The sequence below is a fragment of the Falco biarmicus genome, chromosome 14 (assembly GCF_023638135.1).
Source record: "Falco biarmicus isolate bFalBia1 chromosome 14, bFalBia1.pri, whole genome shotgun sequence".
NCBI lineage: Eukaryota > Metazoa > Chordata > Aves > Falconiformes > Falconidae > Falco > Falco biarmicus.
In genome coordinates this window covers 19,784,135-19,802,138 of record NC_079301.1, presented here as the reverse complement: position 1 = coordinate 19,802,138, position 18,004 = coordinate 19,784,135, and the positions used below count along the sequence as shown (strand labels likewise).

The following is an 18,004-nucleotide window of genomic DNA, read 5'->3' as shown; positions in this document are numbered from 1 at the left end:
GGAGCAGCAAAAAAAAAACACCAAAGGGGTGGGAAACAGAATAAAAAACAATAGGCTCAAAATCCACGTAATTGGTAAGGATTATTTCACAAGGTGACTTGACATGGCAGTATTTCTACATAAAGGCAGGACAGTAACCCAGGTTTAGAACAACAGGCACATTTCCAGTAATGTGTACTTCTCACTTCTTTGCTGAAGGGATTCTGCGTCACTTCTATATTGAAAAAGTGTCCAAGAGAGAATTTGAAGAACTTCCTTACTTCAAGCAGATAACAAGGACAACACCTAGTAAGTAAAATTCTGACCTTTTCAAGTTTCTATTCTCCTTGTAATCATAGCCTTGAAAAACATTTTTTTACTCAACACAGATGTACTAATTTTCCTCCAGTACATGGCTTCAATATTTTATAAGTTTAGATTTAAATAATCAGGTGACAGCAATTTAAAATATAGACACACAGAACAGTAGTTCATGTCCATGCTGTCCTGCTCTCCTGTATTTTGATAAAATACAATATAGGCTGTTTTCTGTCTATACTGCCCTAAATCTGAAATACAACTGAGATGAGCACAGCAGCAGGATTTGGATTTATTTAAGTAACATGTCAAGTTACCCCAATTTTTTAGAAAGTCATTTAGAAGGGAAAAGATTCAGAGGTGATTAAAGGAGTTCTTCTACATACATGTAGGTTATATTTGAAAGAAGCCTTTCCTATGTTCTTAACAATTTCTTCGTTATTAAAATCTGCCTTTTGAAAGGATATGTAATTCTTTAATCAATCCTGAATCAATTTCTTTTTTTTTTTTTTTTTTTAATTTCATCCAGCTTGGGATATGACACTTAATTTGATAGTTGAATTAAGGTATAGACATTTTTAGTTCCCAGTTCTTTTGCTTACAAGTTGGCATTTTTTTCTGAGGTCTCTAAGCAGGCAAGGAAGTATTTATCCCAGGAATAATATATTCTTGATAATACAGACCTAGTAAGAAGCAGACACCTTTTCATATAAAAAGTTTCCTAATTTTTATGCTGTCAGCCTTCTGTAAGCTTGTCTTTGTTATCTATAGTACAGTATTCTAGTTACCAGGACAGTGGGCATTTCTATTAACATTATAAAAAATGTATGGAAATATTAATATCCAACAGACACAGTTTGTATTACACACAGGTAGGCTGAGTTCCCAGTGCATGAGACACTTAGACTTGTTTCCCAACTTTTAAATACTTTGGTTTACCATCAGAGTTAAATTTTCACGTCACTCTGTCATAGAGTATCCAACGTCCTAAACAGTTGAATAAATAGGCTCAACTTACAGTACTACTTAATCAAAGAAAGGAATAATATTCTGGTCCTTGTTTCTTATTTTCAACAAAGTTATTCTGCATGGAATATGTTATGTGATTATAAAATACTTTGAATATTTTCCATGGGAGGATTGGATATTCTGTCTTTGACCATTGTGAATCAGTTGGTCTGGAGAGTGCTTGTAAATGTCTTCACAGTTCCCTATGCTCTTTTCTAAGTCAGTATCTGTCTCCTTTGTATTTTTGTTTTCAGGCCAGTGGAAAATATTTAGCGAGGGAGAAGCTCAGATCAGCCAAATGTGTGAAAGCAGAGTGTGCAGGACTGAGCTCGAGGATTTGGTAAAGGTTTTGTACCTTGAAAAGTCTGAAAAGGGTCACTGTTAAGGGAGACAGCACTGGAGGGAAAAACACAAGAAAACTTATGAAAACTTGGATCTGCAGCTGGACTGCAGGCTTATTTTGCTTAAGTCAACAGTTGCCCTAAAAACCAAAACTATAATGCAGTAATTATTCACATCATGCACAGCAAATTTGCTGCTTTATGTGTAGTGGTCTGTGTCAACCGTTCAAATATCTCCTCCAAAAGACTAGGAGGCTCTGTATTACTGGTGGGGGAAGGAGAAAGAAAGACTGTACTTTCATTTCTTTACAAGTTAAAAAGAGAAAACAGAACATTTTTATTATTATTATTTGGCAAGTTATTCAAACTAATGAAAAGAAGGACACCTAATAAATGTGCAGGAGCTATGGAGAGCATTATTTCCTGTGCTGAATTTATACCATTTCTGGTGTTGAAATGACTCATGGATTTTTTTTAGTAGTGGAGGAAAAATACAAGTGATACAATACTTATATTGGAGACATAAAAACCATTTTTAAACTAACAAACTGTTAAGCAGCCTGCCTTTGGGATGATGTCTTGTAGTTAAGCAAACTGAGTCCATAAACTGAACAGCAGGTGTTAGTGGCAATCACTGTATTTTTGTAGCAATTTGAGCAAATGTTCGCTTTTAAGTGGTTTTCGCTGTTTCCTCCATCCACTTCTCTAAAAAATGTGAAGTGTTAGCTCCCTATCACAGCGCCAATAACTTCATTCTTCTGGGTCCTATTAACACATGTTCTTGGCTGATAAACTGCCTTCTAAAGTGATGTGGCAGAAGGTGGTGAAGTACTTGTAGTACTTTCAAAACACCTAGAGGGTTAAACCTTCCGATTAGTAACTCCTTAAAAGTTGTGACAGTACTTAATTTATTTGTTCTGATTTCTAACAAACCTAATCTGCATTTCTCTGAGGGTGACCTCTCGGTTCTCACACTTCAAGACAGTTCTCTCCCATGACAAACACTGAACAGCTACAGCAGGCCTTGAGAACACACCAGCTCTGTGAAAACTGTTCTTTGTGAAAAACAAATCTGAGAGATTCTGCTAAATTTAGTATAGCCTGTCTACAGGTGTTTAAGAAAGGTGGCTCTCATCTGCAGGAAAAGTATAAGTATACTTTAAAAAATGTTTTCTCTGAAGAGTCACCAAAATACTGCACTGCCTCTGTGGCTGTGATGTTGGATTAAATCCCAAGAAGCAAGTGACTCTGCCTGCTTTTGCTCCCATTTTCTACTCCACAAGCAGACAGGAATACTGCTGTTCAAACACAGGCTAGGAAACAAAGCTTTATGGAAATGGCCTGAGCCAGGGGCTGGGTTTTCACGGGGAGTGAAATCAACAGTGACAGCAAGGATTTTGGGGTTTGTCACCCTGCCAGTGACAGCACTGCAGGGCGTCCCCATTTCTAAAGGGATGAAGGTGTGGGACAGCTCAATGCTGAATGCCCGTTTCAGGCAGAGCTTCACCATCCTGGGGGGAACCTTGTCTTGAGCAGCAACCCCTGGCAGCCCCCCTCTGCAGCGCAGGCCCCAGGGCCAGCCTCCTCCCTGCTGCTCAGGCCCTGCCTGCGTGCTGCAAGGCCCAGGCCTGCAACAGGGCCCCTCAGCAAGGAGGAGCAGGCATGAAGGTGCAGGAAAGACCGAGGGGAATTAGGAGAATACATACAGGGTGCTCTCAGGTCCTCAGCGATCCTGCCTGTATATAATGACCCCGCTGTCCCAAGGCCTGGACAGAGAGCAGATAATGTTTAGGAATGCTTCCCTCTCTACCAAGCACTCAACATGGACCACTGTCTAACAGGAAAACACACTAAAAAGGGAGCTCCTCCAGCAGCTGCTGGATTTGCAAGAACAAAGTACTCTCACCTGGTATCAGTAAGAGCCACGGGAGTCTCTTTCCAAGCCTCCACGGCCACAGGGAAATCCTCTGTGGGCCCCCCACGGCTGCAGCTCCTGTCAGGCGAGCCAGCTCCCCAGGGTCCCCCCATGGCGGCAGGGGGGTCCCCGCTCCCCAGCCCGGGGTGCGGCGGGGCCGTTCCTCACAGGTTTCCCCTCAGCCCCGGGTGCCCTTCCCTCAGCGCCTTCCCCGAGGCACCGCCAGCCCGGCGGGGCTCGGCTGTGCCTGGCGCTGGGGCTGCTGGAACCGGCTGGAACCGGCTGTGCCTGGCATGGGGCAGCCCCTCCGCTCCCCTCAGAGGGGCCCGGCGTCTGACAGCGCTGACACCACACTATAGCACAGCGCCTTAACCAGCACCGGGCCGTTACAAGTCCTGTGTCACTGTTCCTTAACAGCCGAGCTGAGCGAACTGTCCCAGCACCTTGCCAGGGCCCTGGCCTGCCCTGTGCGTGGCAGGGCTGCAGCTGCCCGGCCTGGGGCCCCAAGGCCTCGCGGCCCTACAAGTTACTGCCGCGTGTCCTTGCACGCCACAGTTTGGCATCGGTGACACCCACGGCATGTGGCACCTACTGGGTTGAAATGCACTGCAGAAGTGCAAGATTTTATTATAAATCTTCTAACAAGTAATGAATTAACCTTATCAGTCCTTTGGGGAAGGCATTGGAAGGAAGAGGTTCTGAGGAACTGTAGCAATGTGGTGGGAAGACCAGCAATTGATTTCTCACCTCACAGGCATCATCTGTTTGTAGCAGTAGCTGGTGAAAACAGACTAAGTGGAAAGTGTACAGCGTTTGTAATTTTTTTTTAAGGCGGTGGCGGCAACCTGCTTTTTGTATTTGTGACAGGACAGGTGGAATCCAGATTGTGTATTTATTTTATAATAAACACTTTTTAAGAAAAACAAAAAAAAAGAATTCATAAGCACCATTTAGTAAAATGCAGTGTTGCATTTTTCCAGTTTCTGGTCACTTAAGACAACAAAGTACACAATGTCATGTTTGTCATTCTCTTCATGGGATGTATGTCTGTTACGGTACTTATTTATGTACTTGTTGTATCACTTTGACCTGGTTTGATAAATTAATAAACTCTGAAGTTGATAATAAACGCAGACGTTTCGTGCCTGATGCTGTTTGATGAAGCTGTTTGTCTTCAGCTCCCTGTTGGCAGTGCTGCTGCCGCCAGGGAGGCAGCCCGCACCAGTGCCCTGTGAGAGCTGCCTGCTGCAGGATCAGGCACTGAGCTGTGGAAGAGGCAAATTCAAGGCTCAAACTGCTGCACAAGGGTGCAAAGAAAGGCTTCAGCACTCACCCGCATCCTTAGAGCTTTAAGTGTGAGCTTGAACCATGTGGACTTAAGCAGTTCACCTCAGATACCAGTTTATCAAAAACCTAGGAGATACACAAAGGTTATGAGCAGTTCTGACCTACTGTCGCTTACAGCTGGGCCTGAGAAGCTCTGTGGAGGACACACATGGGAATCCCAGTGAACTCAGCAGGATCACGTGGCCCTCCACAGACAAGTTTTCTTCAATTAATTAATTGTTGCAACATGCTGCAGTGGTTAATCCATAGGGTTGGTAATGCTGCTCCCATTTAAGTCAGTTTCAGACCAAGGCAGTGAAAGCTTGCCATAACTCAGCACCCATGGGGTTGATGCTGAGCTCTGACTGCTCTCTACATCTGAAAATCAGACACATAAACTTGCAGCAGGACAGCTTTGTCCCCAGTGCTGCAGTAGTTCATTCTTTTGGGTCTTCTCTCAGGAATGTCTTCTGTCGAATTTTGCAAACCGACTTAGACTAGCACTCACCCAAGCTAAATTGAAAAACTACAGAAATTATCACAACCTGGGTAGCATGAACATAGAGATTAGAAGGCTCAGCAGGATGCTCAAACTACCAGTTTATTTAAATTGTTTAATCTCAGGAGCCACAACTGTTTGCTTTCAGGACTGGTTAATACAGCAAAAATGGTATGCAAGGAGATATATAGATTTTCTGCCCAGAGATATGTTTGACCTTTGGGAAATACCCAATTTAATTCAGCTTTCACCTACCCAGCATGATTAATTTTGAAAATCAAACCATTGACATCCATATGTGGAAACCAACTAAAGAAGAAATCAAGCATTGACAACTGAGAGAACAGTAAAGGACAAACTGCTTTCTAGGCAATACATATACTGAAGCTCAAAATAATTGGGGAAATGTTGATGGAATCAGTCTGTGCTAATTACTAAAAAGAGATGGTCTTCAGAAACATAAGGAAAAGTGTAAAACAGTAACACACACAGCTAGCAGGGTAACTAAAATGGAGAGTATCGGCCTTGGGAAAGATGATTGTTCAAAGTGGTACCACAGTATATCACTTTGAACCAGTAAGTACAACAAATCTGAAATTCAAGATGTCTCTGGAAATTCTTAATGAAATTAATTTTTGCTATTTCATCACAACCTGCATATTCATCTTGGCCACATTTTTATTTTAGCAAGGCGTCTGTTACAGGAATCCCTTCCACGAGGACACGCGCTAGGCATGCATACCTGCTCTGCTCTCCTCCTGTACCAGCCCCCTTCTCCAAGCATAACTAAGCGAGGGGCATTAGCCTTCCTAGCAATTGCAGACTGGAAGTCACCGACAGTCAGGGTTGCACAGCTGCATCTCCATGGAATGTATTCTCTTGATTTCATAACTTACAAATGCTTTTTAGCAGCACACTAAATCTTATTCCTCACTTCACTCCTATTCCTCTCTCACCTAACACAGATCACCCCCGACTCCACACGACTCCGCAGGCCAGGAGGGGTGGGGTACTGAGAGGAGAGCCCTGTTCACTGCTATGTTCTTCTGAAATTACTTTTAAATATATGCACACAAGTTCAAGAGAAAGAATGTGTCAGCCTAACACTCTCATCTTCATACACTGTTCGTTAAAAAAAAAAGGTCAAACCATTTCACAATTCAGATGATGAATACTTCCAAAATAATTGATAGCACATGAAGTATTTGCGTAATATTGGTGTGCTCTGGTGCCTATTGTGTTATCCATCTAAGATAAAAGCCAAGATTTTGGAGATTTATTGTGGGAGGGGTGAAAATTGACAAAGTTAATCCTTATTTCCATTTATTGCTTTTGTTTGGGGTTTGAAAAATGTCTTCATCTTCTGATCTGAGGTTTTGGACTGTTTTACTTCTTGTGTAAAGTATGTCTGCAACTGCATGCGTATATGAGTATGAACCCACAACCCTGCCCTTCTCACATAGCACCAACCCAACTGTGAGCAAGAATGCAAAACATCCAAAGCAAAAACAAATAATTGATTTTAACCGGCAAAACAGTTTTTAATGTAGACGCACCGGATGACAGTTCAGCATGTTCAGAAAAGGCAGCGAGCCTGGTTTCACTACCACTCAAAGTGAAAACTCCCAATCTGTCCTCAAATGACCTCAGCTCAAGAGACAGAGATAATACATCACACTACACTTTAGGTGTAGCTAACTACTTCTCAAACAGCACACATTCTTGCCTTGATTGATCTCTCCATCGAGATCAATTCTGTCCCCTATAGATTTACTTCTCCTGTTTCTCTCTCCTTTGTGTGTTTGTTTCAGGATGCCAACACCACAAAATCAGAAGTGTTAAGGCCACGATAAATTAAAACTGCATTCTATTTACACTGAAGTAAATAGCGAAACTACCAATCTCTTTAAGAACGAGTCCCTGAAGAACTCATACTGATACATAGTGTCTCGGCATTAAACACATTTTAGTGTGCTCTAATATTTAGTGTGTACCAAAGGTACATTTTATACTTTTCACAGACAGATCCCCAGCCACTTAATGTTCATTAGCCAACACCGTTACTCCAGCCCGTTCTGCCCCAGATCAGTTCTCCTCTTTGCCAACAGCCAGGATGAGACAATGAATTTGAGTCCTAATCTTAGAGGCATAAATAGGAGTCAAGTGATGCTTAAGGTTTATGAATTGGGGTATTTTTGTTCCACATTTCTAGATGGGAAGATTCAGACTTCCTCATTAAAACATTTAGCTCGAAATTAATATAGTATTTATTTTCATTTCCTGTGCTAAAGTGTTGTGCAGCGTGGCTAGGTTGTATTTTGTTAAATATGCAGTTTGAGGTAGCTGCAGTTCAGCAGAGACTGAAATAGTTGCTAAATAAACTTTTTGTGGTGTACTCAGGATGAAATGGGAAATGCTGTAGAAGCATCAAACGAGAAAAGTGAGTTCTTCAGCCATTTTTTTCATTAGTGAAATGAAAAGACATTATGTATGAGTATTTACAATTACAGCTGCATAACTATCTCAAACTAATAAGCAACAGTCACCAGCTAATCAATCTTCACAAAGTTCTTCCTAGAAAAAGGAAGATTTGAGTGTAAATATGGTTATTTCGTTAACAAAAAAAATATTCTTAGAGACACATGTACAGCTCCAAGTGAGGATATGTTCCAGAAAATTGTGTTTTGGTATCTAAGATCATGGTTTCAGTTCTGTGCTATTAGAGAATACTTCCTTGCTTTGAATGTCATATTATATATTCACATAAGCTAAGTCTTACAGAATTTTTGGGTTTAGATCTAGCCAGACAGTGGCATCCTTTCAAAAATGATCCAATGACAGCATTAAAAAACATAAGAGGATGTTTACAATCAGAACTGATTACCCACCAGATTTAACTTTGCCATTTACATTAAGGCAAACTGGTTGTAAAATCATGTAACCAAATCCTAGCAGTAGCCCTTCTCACTCACTTCACACTATGTAAATTACTATAAACAAGTCTAAATTAAAATTAAAAAAAGAAGTTATTTTGAACTTCAGCAAATGTGCTAAATTTCTGGAAACAAAAAAGCTGCTGCTATAGTATTTGAAAGACTTTTAAGTTTATAAATTGTGGATTGTTTTCACAAGTGAGAGGAAAAAAATGCAGACCTACTTATGAATTCAAAGAACATTCAGCCTAGAGTCTTTTGTATTTTTCAATTATAAATAACTGGAAGATTGAATTGATATTAATGGTCAAAGCATACGGAGATTTAAGAACTTAAAACAGCTTTTCCCATCCTGATTTTTCTTCTTAACTCAAAGCCAGACATCTTTTAGAGAACTTTGCACTGATGAGTCCCTGCTGAAGAGACTGGGCTCTTCCCATGACATCAGCCTGTAAGAAGCTCCCATTTTCTTTATAGTTAGCATGTGCTGGGAATTATGTCCATGATGAGATCACTCTTATTAAGACAAAGCTATCATAACTACCATGCTCATAATGATCACAGCTCATATTAATACACAGAGTGCCTAAGAAAATGTAGTAACTAACTTACTTTTCAAGCAAGAAGTTAAGTAAACCCTAGAGAAACTGAGAGGCAGAGAAACTCTTGACAACTGCAAAACTGCATTTGAATACTAAATGTTGAAAGTTGGAGCTCTTTTTCCTGGCGTCTCCACCTAGTAGTATATTTCTAAGAGACATTTTATCTTTTTGTCTGATTATCGAAAGGAGCATTTGCTAGACCAGTACCTCTAGAATGAAGCTCCAGCAAAATCAATCTGCTGGGAGATTCTTGAAGCCAAGAATCCAGTAACAGCCAAATGGCCTTCTCCAGATACTTGATTACACAGCTCAAATGTACCAGAAACTCACTGCCTGCCACTGTGTCCTTAAAATACATTTCCCCATAGATCTATGTAATAGTCATGATAAACTCTGCAGGTTTTTGTGAAACTCAGTAGAAAAAGATACATCAAGTAGGATTTAAAAGGAAATTATCAATTCAAACTATGTATATCAGTCTGTTTGCACATTAGAGGGACATCTGATATGACAGAGGAACGAGCACTTCAATCTGGACAGAAAGCACAAGAGAAAAATTAGGAAAATTATGACACTGTCCGTTTTAAGTGTAAGGAGAAAGATTTTTCTCATCTTCACATTTTCTTTTTAAATTGCAGTTTCAGAGCCGTTGCAAACCATTCATTGCTACTGCTGCTGAACAACCTGTGAAATCTTAATAGATTTCCAAACAGAGGTTCCCAGGGGACCGCTTAGCTCAGAGGATTAGTAGAGTGGAGCGGTTGTCACTTCGAGTTCTGCTTCAGGGCAACGGGATGAACCCAGCAGACCAGCTTTTATTTCCATCTCAGAAAACACATCCAGAAACCTTGCTTGTAAATAAAGATTGCTCTGGTCTAATACATGAAAGGTAGTCAAGGTGAACCCCAGCATGTCTTCTGGGGCTGCCTTAATCAGCCAACCTATCTTAAAGCCACTGCTACTGGTCTATAATATGTCACTTAACATACATTAACAAAAAATGGTCAAAAATATAGACTTCTCCTTTGTATCAAAATAACCTGATTTCTGTCAAGTGCCTCCTCTCTACCAGCACCTTTCCATTCCTAGAGCTAAGGACACCTTCTTGTACCTGTTCTGCTCTGAAAAAAATCTGGTAAAACAAGATTTTGTGACCAAGAAAAAAGCAGTAGAGCCAAAAACTGCTTCCTAAGAACTCTTGGTGTCCTAGTTGGGAGAAACTCCGTACAATTCCAGCTCTGCTACCCTGGAAATCAAAAAAAGATACTGGCCTATTTCTGCAAAAACTTGTGAAAAGCCAGTCTGCCTCTGCCAACAGCATAAGTGTTATTTTCACTAACTGCCAACTGAGAGAATATCCCAAAAGAAAGTTGGTGATTGGGCTTGGAATGGAATGATGTAATGTTTGACAATAAGCTTTTGACTTAAAATAAGTAGTTCAAGAAGCTGAAAGTGCATTTAATTAAAATATTTTATAGATCAAAGGCGTTTCCTTTCTGACAAAGCTTCAGGTGCTACATAATCATAAAAGTTTCATTTTAAAGGTTGACTACTGCATAGGAGATGGCAAAATCAGGGAGGAAATGAGAAAATTTGACATAACTCCTTCAAAATCAGCCTTTAAGTAAGTTAAAATAGGCTGATGTGCTCCTTTTTTTTTTTTTTTTTAACATCTTAAACGTTGCCCTGTAAGCTAACTACTTTGGATATGCCTGTATCTCTTTTCTCCATTACAAAATACCATTAACTCTTCACTGGAAACACATCATCTTCCACTACCTATCTTATATAAAAATTATTTTTTCCAAAATAATAACAAATAAAATAGGGTGAAAACAAGCTTACGGCAGTGATGAAACTCCTGTATGAAGTGAATAGGTAATCTCTGTGCCAATGCAGTCTATTTAATCACAGCCTAACATTTTAATTATGTATATAGCTAAGCAGACTTGCTTGCATTGGCTTAATTATTCTCCATGATAATATGAACAAAGGGCCTCTGTTAAAGTAATCAACAAAAATTTTAGCTGGCTGAGTTTCCTCAAATGTTCCAAGAGCAATGAAAGTTCTGATCATTAAGCATTTACTGCCCTTGAGAGCTATTTTAAACCTGCTCGCTTCATATCACAGCTGGTCCTTTGAGTAGCCTCAAATTCTTTTTATCCGAAAGCCCTAGTAAGGCAGAACAAAAGAATGTTTCTTGTTTGGAGTGAGCTGTCTGTGTCATCTGTGTGATGTTCACTAGCAGGAGATGTCTATCTTAATGAGCTTTTGGCCAGGAACAGCGCTGGCACTTTCTAACTTTTGTCCAGTTCACAGGACTCCTGATGCAGGGCGCACTGGATGTGTCAGAATTGTAAATGAGCCCCAGCAACTGCACATTGCATAAGGATCCCACAATAACAATTAAGCAATAGTCTTCGCTGTTGTGGGCCTCGCCGGCCAGATAATTGACCACGACGGGACATATGCAGAGAACCCACGCTGAAGGTGAGGACACATAACAGAAGTGAAGGTTCATTATCTTGCAATGAAAGGGAAGTTAGCACCAATGGGAACTGGGTTTTAAAGAACTAAAGCTTTTACTTTCTTGAGGCGTTTACCATTAATTTCTCCTTTGCCAAACAGAAGCCAAGTGTTTTGAAATACGCTCCATTTTAGTGGGCCCTGGGAATCAAATCAGTGGTGGCCATGTAAACACTCCAAACCTACCCACATGTATGTTAGAAGACAGTCCAAGAATGCCAGAAAGTTGTGCATCTTTATCAAAAAGCTAAATGTTCTGTCACTGTACAAGCTTTCTATGTAAAATCTGGAAGGTTGGCAAGAAAACCAACAACCAACACATTACAATAAGAGAGGATCTCCCCGGTACCCTGCAAGAGTTGAAGTCCAAGTACTTTATGATCCCACTTCCCTCTGTAAGTCTCCCCCATCAGATCATGTTTCCCATTATGCACAACCTACTCTCACCGAGACGATGTGCCACAAGAGCACCTGCTCCTTGCTGTATCTGGAGAGATACAGCTCATACACCCCACCAAGGGGAACAGGAACGGGGGGAAGATAGCTACAGGAGTCATCCAATATCATGGTAGGCATATACATAATTTCTATGTTGAGTCGTTGTTCAAATATTCATTTTCTCAATGAAAAAGGAACCTTCCCAATTTCTTCCTTACCAAAATATGCCAAAATGTTGTTGATAAGCTCAGCAAGAAAGAATCCAGGAAGTTGTAAAAACCTGTTAATTTATTATATGAGAGGCAGATTTACTGGGGGGAGGGGGGAGTAGGGAGTTCTACTGTACTTGAATCCATGTGCCTGAGCAGAAGCTGTAGCATAGCACTATATCATCCCGATGTCACCACCACACCTAATTCAATTTCATGTACAGCATATATCAATGTGATATTCCTCCTGTTCAGTACAGTCTTTGCTCCTGAAGCTGCACTCGTTTTGCACTCTGCCTTCTGCTTCTGGCTCTGCCCAGCTGTCTCAGCCCCATACCATTCACCCCAACTCTGTTCCCTGCCCCTATCACTCCTGCTAACAGGCCTTACCGTCTTCTTTAGGCTTGTCAGTCCTCCTTGCCTTTCAGTTCCTCTGCCCCTCAGACTGCAAAGCACATTCCTTTTCAAACATCTGATGCAGTTGATAATATCTGTGAAAAGGCAGTGGTGACAGATGATCATTTTGAATAAACTTGTGCCAGAAAGAAAGAGCGTAACTACAAGGAGAAAGGGCAGTGTCACACTGTACACCGGGGGAAGTGGGAAAGCACTAGTCCCGTTAGCATATCCTGCTAGTCAGGAAAGTGCCTCTAGGTGACAGTTACATTGTCAACACACTATATCATTAAAAAGGCAATAATAAATATGCATTTTTCAATTCACACTCATTAACAGAGTCAAAGCCACTCTAGAACTGACTATTCCCAGGATCTTATGCCCTTTATCTATATTCTAGTTCAGTCCCTGAAGCTTCTCCCTTACCTCATCTGCATTTTTTGTCATTATTTTCTCTTTCCACAAATTCAATTAGTTTTGGCCACCAACTCAAAAATGCTAAAGGCAACTGGAGAACAGTGGGATTTTTCTGTCATCTTATTGGCAAGGGTTACTGTTTAAAAGTTAGCCTGAAGAATAAAAGGAGAAATAAAACGAGGCAAAACAATGACTGAAACTCCTACAATGCACCTGTGGGTTTAGAGAGCTGGGTATTTGTGAGTGGTTACTCTGCTTTCCTCAAATCTGTACTTCTGAGGCATAGAGATTCCCTCCTGATAGGAGATGGTAAGAAGGAAGCAAGCAAAGGAGGGCAGGAAAGAGAACTTTTACAGTTGTGCAGATGGCAAATATGAGGAAAGGACCTATAATGGAAAAGAAAGGATGAAGAAACCACTACACCAGTCTTGTCTTGTGTCTTGCTGAGCAACTCCAGTGGATTGACTTTGCAAATTTTTAAGCAGTTTCCTGTGCAGCACTTCATTGTTTGTTTGCATGCAAGCCTTTCTGCTCTGGTCTTGGCTTCCACATTTGGCATACTTCCTCTGTAGGGTGAACCTTATTTCCAGACATACTTCCCACACCACAACCATTAAGAGTGGACTATGAAATATTCACAGCCACATGCCTGGTCACAGCACAAAAATGATTCCCTTAAATTGTTCACAAATGTCAATATATAGGGCATAGTAATGGCATGATGCCCTTGGGGAAAAGGGCAGATAGCAGATCTGCCAGTCCTACCTATAAGAGCTACACTGGGCCAAACCCCAGCTTTTCCAGCTCGAGTTTCACTGCCATCAAGCAGATCACCCCCAGCACATGCTCAAACGAGCAAACAAGACATCTCAAACTTCATTGTGGTCTCACTCCAAAAATGCAAATCCCAGAATTTAGCTGGATCATCGGATTTCATTTTTGGGGGTCTGAAGATATCTACAAAGCCCTGGGAAGATCAGAATCTCACCAGAAACTGCATAGAGAAATATTTTCTTATTTTGTACATTTCTCTGGCCTGCAAGTTCAAAAAACTGTGGCTAAGTCAAGAGTTTTCTCATTAAGTAATTCTTAATCAATTCACATTCATTTATTAATTCTGCCATCTGAAAATATAGCTCTGTATTAGATATGTTCTGATCTTCATTTGGAACCATTTATAGAATCAACATGTTTGATTTGGGGGAAAAACAATACCAATTCTCTGTAGCATGGATTTGCCTCAATACACAGCAAAAGTTGGCAAGAGGTTCCCCAGGAAAACAGGTATGGATGTGCTGTGAGCATGCCACTTCGTTAAGGTCAGAAAGTTACCACCAGGAACCAGCTACACCCCAAGATCTTAACAAATCCTTGCTGTTCTCCTTTGAGCTAGCGAATAGCAGTAAATTCAAAACTGGTTAAAAAAAAATAATCTCTTCTGCCAGCAGTCTTTGAAAACGCTGCTGCAGGAGCCCACACACAGGAGTCCAGAGTGTTAAAAATAGATTAGAAATTCCTGGGAATATGAAAATCAATAATTAAAACCCTTATCATTTCACTTTTATAATGGGACAGCAAGAAAAGAGCAAACCAGAACTGATTTCTGGCAGTATGCAGTGTTAGCATTCTGGCATCATTTTCCATACACACAGATCTACCAAAATAGAAACAACAACCATTAAAACAGTTTTTAAAAAATAAACTTGCTTTCACTAGAGATAATAACAGTTCTCCCCACCCTGAAAAAACATCCTTTTATTTGTCAAGTCAGGAAAAAAGGTCATGACAGTTTTCATAAAATTTGGACAGTTTTCAGCCAGCTCTAACAACAATGACAAACGACAGCTGACAGACTTAAAGCCAATGTAGGAGGGAGGGAGAGCTCTGTGCTGTGAGGGATTCATACTTTCCTGTATTTCATTTCTGTCTTATTTCTATTTTATGTGTTTAGAAAAGAATTTATACACATAGATGTCCAGGCCTAAATTTATGCCTGTTTTCAGGCAAGTTATACCTTTGTCTCTCCTGCATGCCTTTCCAGTTCTTTCTTATTAACTCCTGTCTATCTGAGTTAATTTCTGAAAAATTTCCCAACTACAGTTTTCTGATAAGGAAAAAAAACCAAAAACCTCTGTGAAAAATATTACATTCATCCTGCTTTTTTCCACTTAGTTTCCATTTCCAAATGTGCTGATATCAGCTGGGATAGAGTTAATTTCCTTTATAGTAGCCAGTTTGAGGCTATGGTTGGGATTTGTGCTGGAAACAGTGCTGATAATGCAGAGATGTTTTAGTTATTGCTTACACAGTGCCAAGGCCTTTTCTGTTCCTCACCCCTCCACCCGCGAGTGGGCTGGGGGGGCACGAGGAGCTGGGAGGGGGCACAGCCGGGACAGCCGAGCCCACTGGCCCAGGGGATGTCCCACACCGTATGGACCCTGCTCAGCAATAAACCTGGGGGGGGAGGTTGGAGGGGGGGCACTGCTTAGGGACTGGCTGGGCATCGGTCTGTTGGTAGCGAGCAATTGTTTTTATTTGCATCACTCATCTTTCTTGGGGTTTATTTTTCTCTCTGTTGTTTTCTTCCTTTTCCTTACAATTATTTATTGTTGTTGTGGTTATTTATTAAACTGGTTTTATCTCAGCCCACGAGTTTCCTCACTTTTACACTTCTGATTCCCTCCCCCATTCTACTGGCTCTCTCTTTATTTTACATGAAGAAAAAACAAAGAACGGTAGTGAAAGCAAAAAAGGGGAAGAAGCAGGTCTGTCTCCAATTTCCTACTGCAAATGCTCCTCGGCCCCTTCCTGTACAAAGCTGGCATCTTACAGCTAAAGGTGCAGCACCCAGACCTATCACTACTTATGTGCCAAATTTTCTGAAGTCCCTGCTAGATTATTTGTGGCATCCAACTTGCATCAGTTACAAAAGTGCTAACTTTCAAAAACTTATATATCCATAGAGACTGTAAAGCAGAGTACCAAAAATTACCCATCCTTTGATCAGGATGTCTTACTAACTGTTAGACAGTCGATAAAGATTCTCTTCCCTGAATATAAAATACTGTGAATCTTTATTTACAATAGAAAACCAAAACCTATATTAGGGTCAATATATATCTTGCCTTGGTTTTGTTTCTTGGCATATATATTCTGGAGTTGTCGTCTTGCTCTAGGAACAGCATCTCAGAGTACCCCAGGCCACACCTATAATGAGCAAACATATAAGTAAATGGACAGATATGGTACATAGTCAATGTATGTTATCACCCTTACGTCATCACGGTCAGTTCTAAGAGCATTTTCCATCCCCAGGTAATCTGCCTCTCACTGAAAAGACTAAGTAGGACGGTTGTGTTGATGCTGTGTGGCCAAGTCCCACCAGTGAACCAAGTGTGGTCCAAGATGACTTGAGCTGCCTTCTTGTCCGTAGTGCTTACAGCCGAAAGCAAGCTGGGCAGCAATGACCCACAAGAGCCAAGTGCCAAGGAACCCAACCATATTCTGAGGGTTTGAACACACATCCCAGTGCAAAATCTAGTCTCTTCTGATGCAACACATTGAGTAACGCAAGAGAGAAACATTGCCTGCTATGTACAGGCTCCAAGCAGCATCCTATCTAGCAAAATGGGTATTCAGGGCTGTCCCCATGGTGGCTACACGCTGCTTAGTTCTCTTATGGACTGTTGGATTAGCTGCAGCAGTGAGATTCTACCAGCAATTTTCTCCTAAGTGAGTAAAGACCTTCACCAAGGATGGTTAGATCCACTCTGTCCCAGCATTAACAAAGCACAAGAGAAGAGTAAGTCAAGACAACGTTCGCAGGGAGGTTGAGCTACATTTCCAAACTGGGTTCTGAATTTTTGGAGATTCAGAGTCACCTGGCAGAAACCTCAGAGCACCTATTCTCTAAAAATGAATCTTTCCCCAGTATCTCAAATTAGACACCCAAAGAATAAACAAATCTGCAGTGCTAATATTCAGCTTATTTTCACTAGTAGCAGCTTTTGCAGGGATAATTTAATTCTTCTGTTTCATCTAGCATTGGGGCTTGTAAACTCCTTTGAGGATCCCTACCAGGAATTCATCAACATGAAGGATATATACTGGGAAGATCATAATCAAGTCAATCAAGGGGAGAAATTCAAAAGCTTTGCCACTAAAGGAATCAAACATAAAAGCCTCCCTGGGGGGGAAGAGGTTTATGTACCATGCCTGGCCTATGTTAAGAAAATTAAAACTCGTTTCACAACATAAAAGAGCCAAAGTGTCAAGTCACTAAAACCAGTTTCCAGTACAGATGCCCTTTTCCAGACTGGTTTATGAGGGAAATACAGATTTATAATACATTTAAAGAAACACAACTGACAAAAACATAACTAAGGGATATATACAAGGAAGACAGCACAGAACATAAATTAAACAAGGACAATTTAAATGCAATTTAGCAGCCATCCATGTTGCTATAACTAAGGATTCTTCTGTTTATATACATGGCAAACTTCTTACTTTTTTCAAATGAAATGTTTGCAGAGTAGATACTTCTAAGGAAGCTGGCCTAACATAAGAGTTGAGGTTTGCTCTTGTTATTTCCCAGAGTCTATTCAGATGGAAGGGTAGCAATGCATGAGGAAGGGAATCGAGACTATACTGGAGTATGTGTGTCAATGAATGGAAAACGTACTTGGGTATGCTGCTTTTTAGTTCTGTTGGAATAGACAGTTGTCCTCTTCCCTCCCCCTTGCCTGGTTCAGTAATTTTGTTTTGAAAGCCTGCATATTTAAGGTGAAGCACATTTTAAATACATCATTCAGAGCAGGATGGAAAGAAATCATTTTTCTGAAGAAGGCTGTCAAAGTAACGTCCAGAAAAGGAGAACAGGATCTACTAGCTCCTTTCCAAAACTGTCATTCCTTTGAAACTGTATCATATAAAGAACTCAACAGAAACAAAATAGAAAATTTGGCTGAACAGAAAAATGGGGCTCTTTAAACTTGAGGAAGTAAGATGATCTCTAGCTTTATGTTAGCAGTGTTTTAGGAAACGCAGCTACATAACTGGGTAAACATTTTGTTGCCTCCAAGAAGAGTCATAAAG

At 40.7% G+C, this 18,004-nt stretch overlaps 1 protein-coding gene across 1 annotated transcript in view; it reads left to right on the top strand.

The window, feature by feature from the left end:
* The window catches only part of CHRDL1 (chordin like 1), a 45,495-nt gene extending 40,801 nt beyond the window's left edge, over positions 1–4,694 (top strand). The window contains exons 11-12 of the mRNA XM_056359515.1: positions 199–288; positions 1,560–4,694. Coding sequence (XP_056215490.1) covers positions 199–288; positions 1,560–1,690 — 221 coding nt within the window. The 3' untranslated portion in view covers positions 1,691–4,694. The remainder of the gene's footprint in view (positions 1–198; positions 289–1,559) is intronic.
* Positions 4,695–18,004: the final 13,310 nt, after the last annotated feature.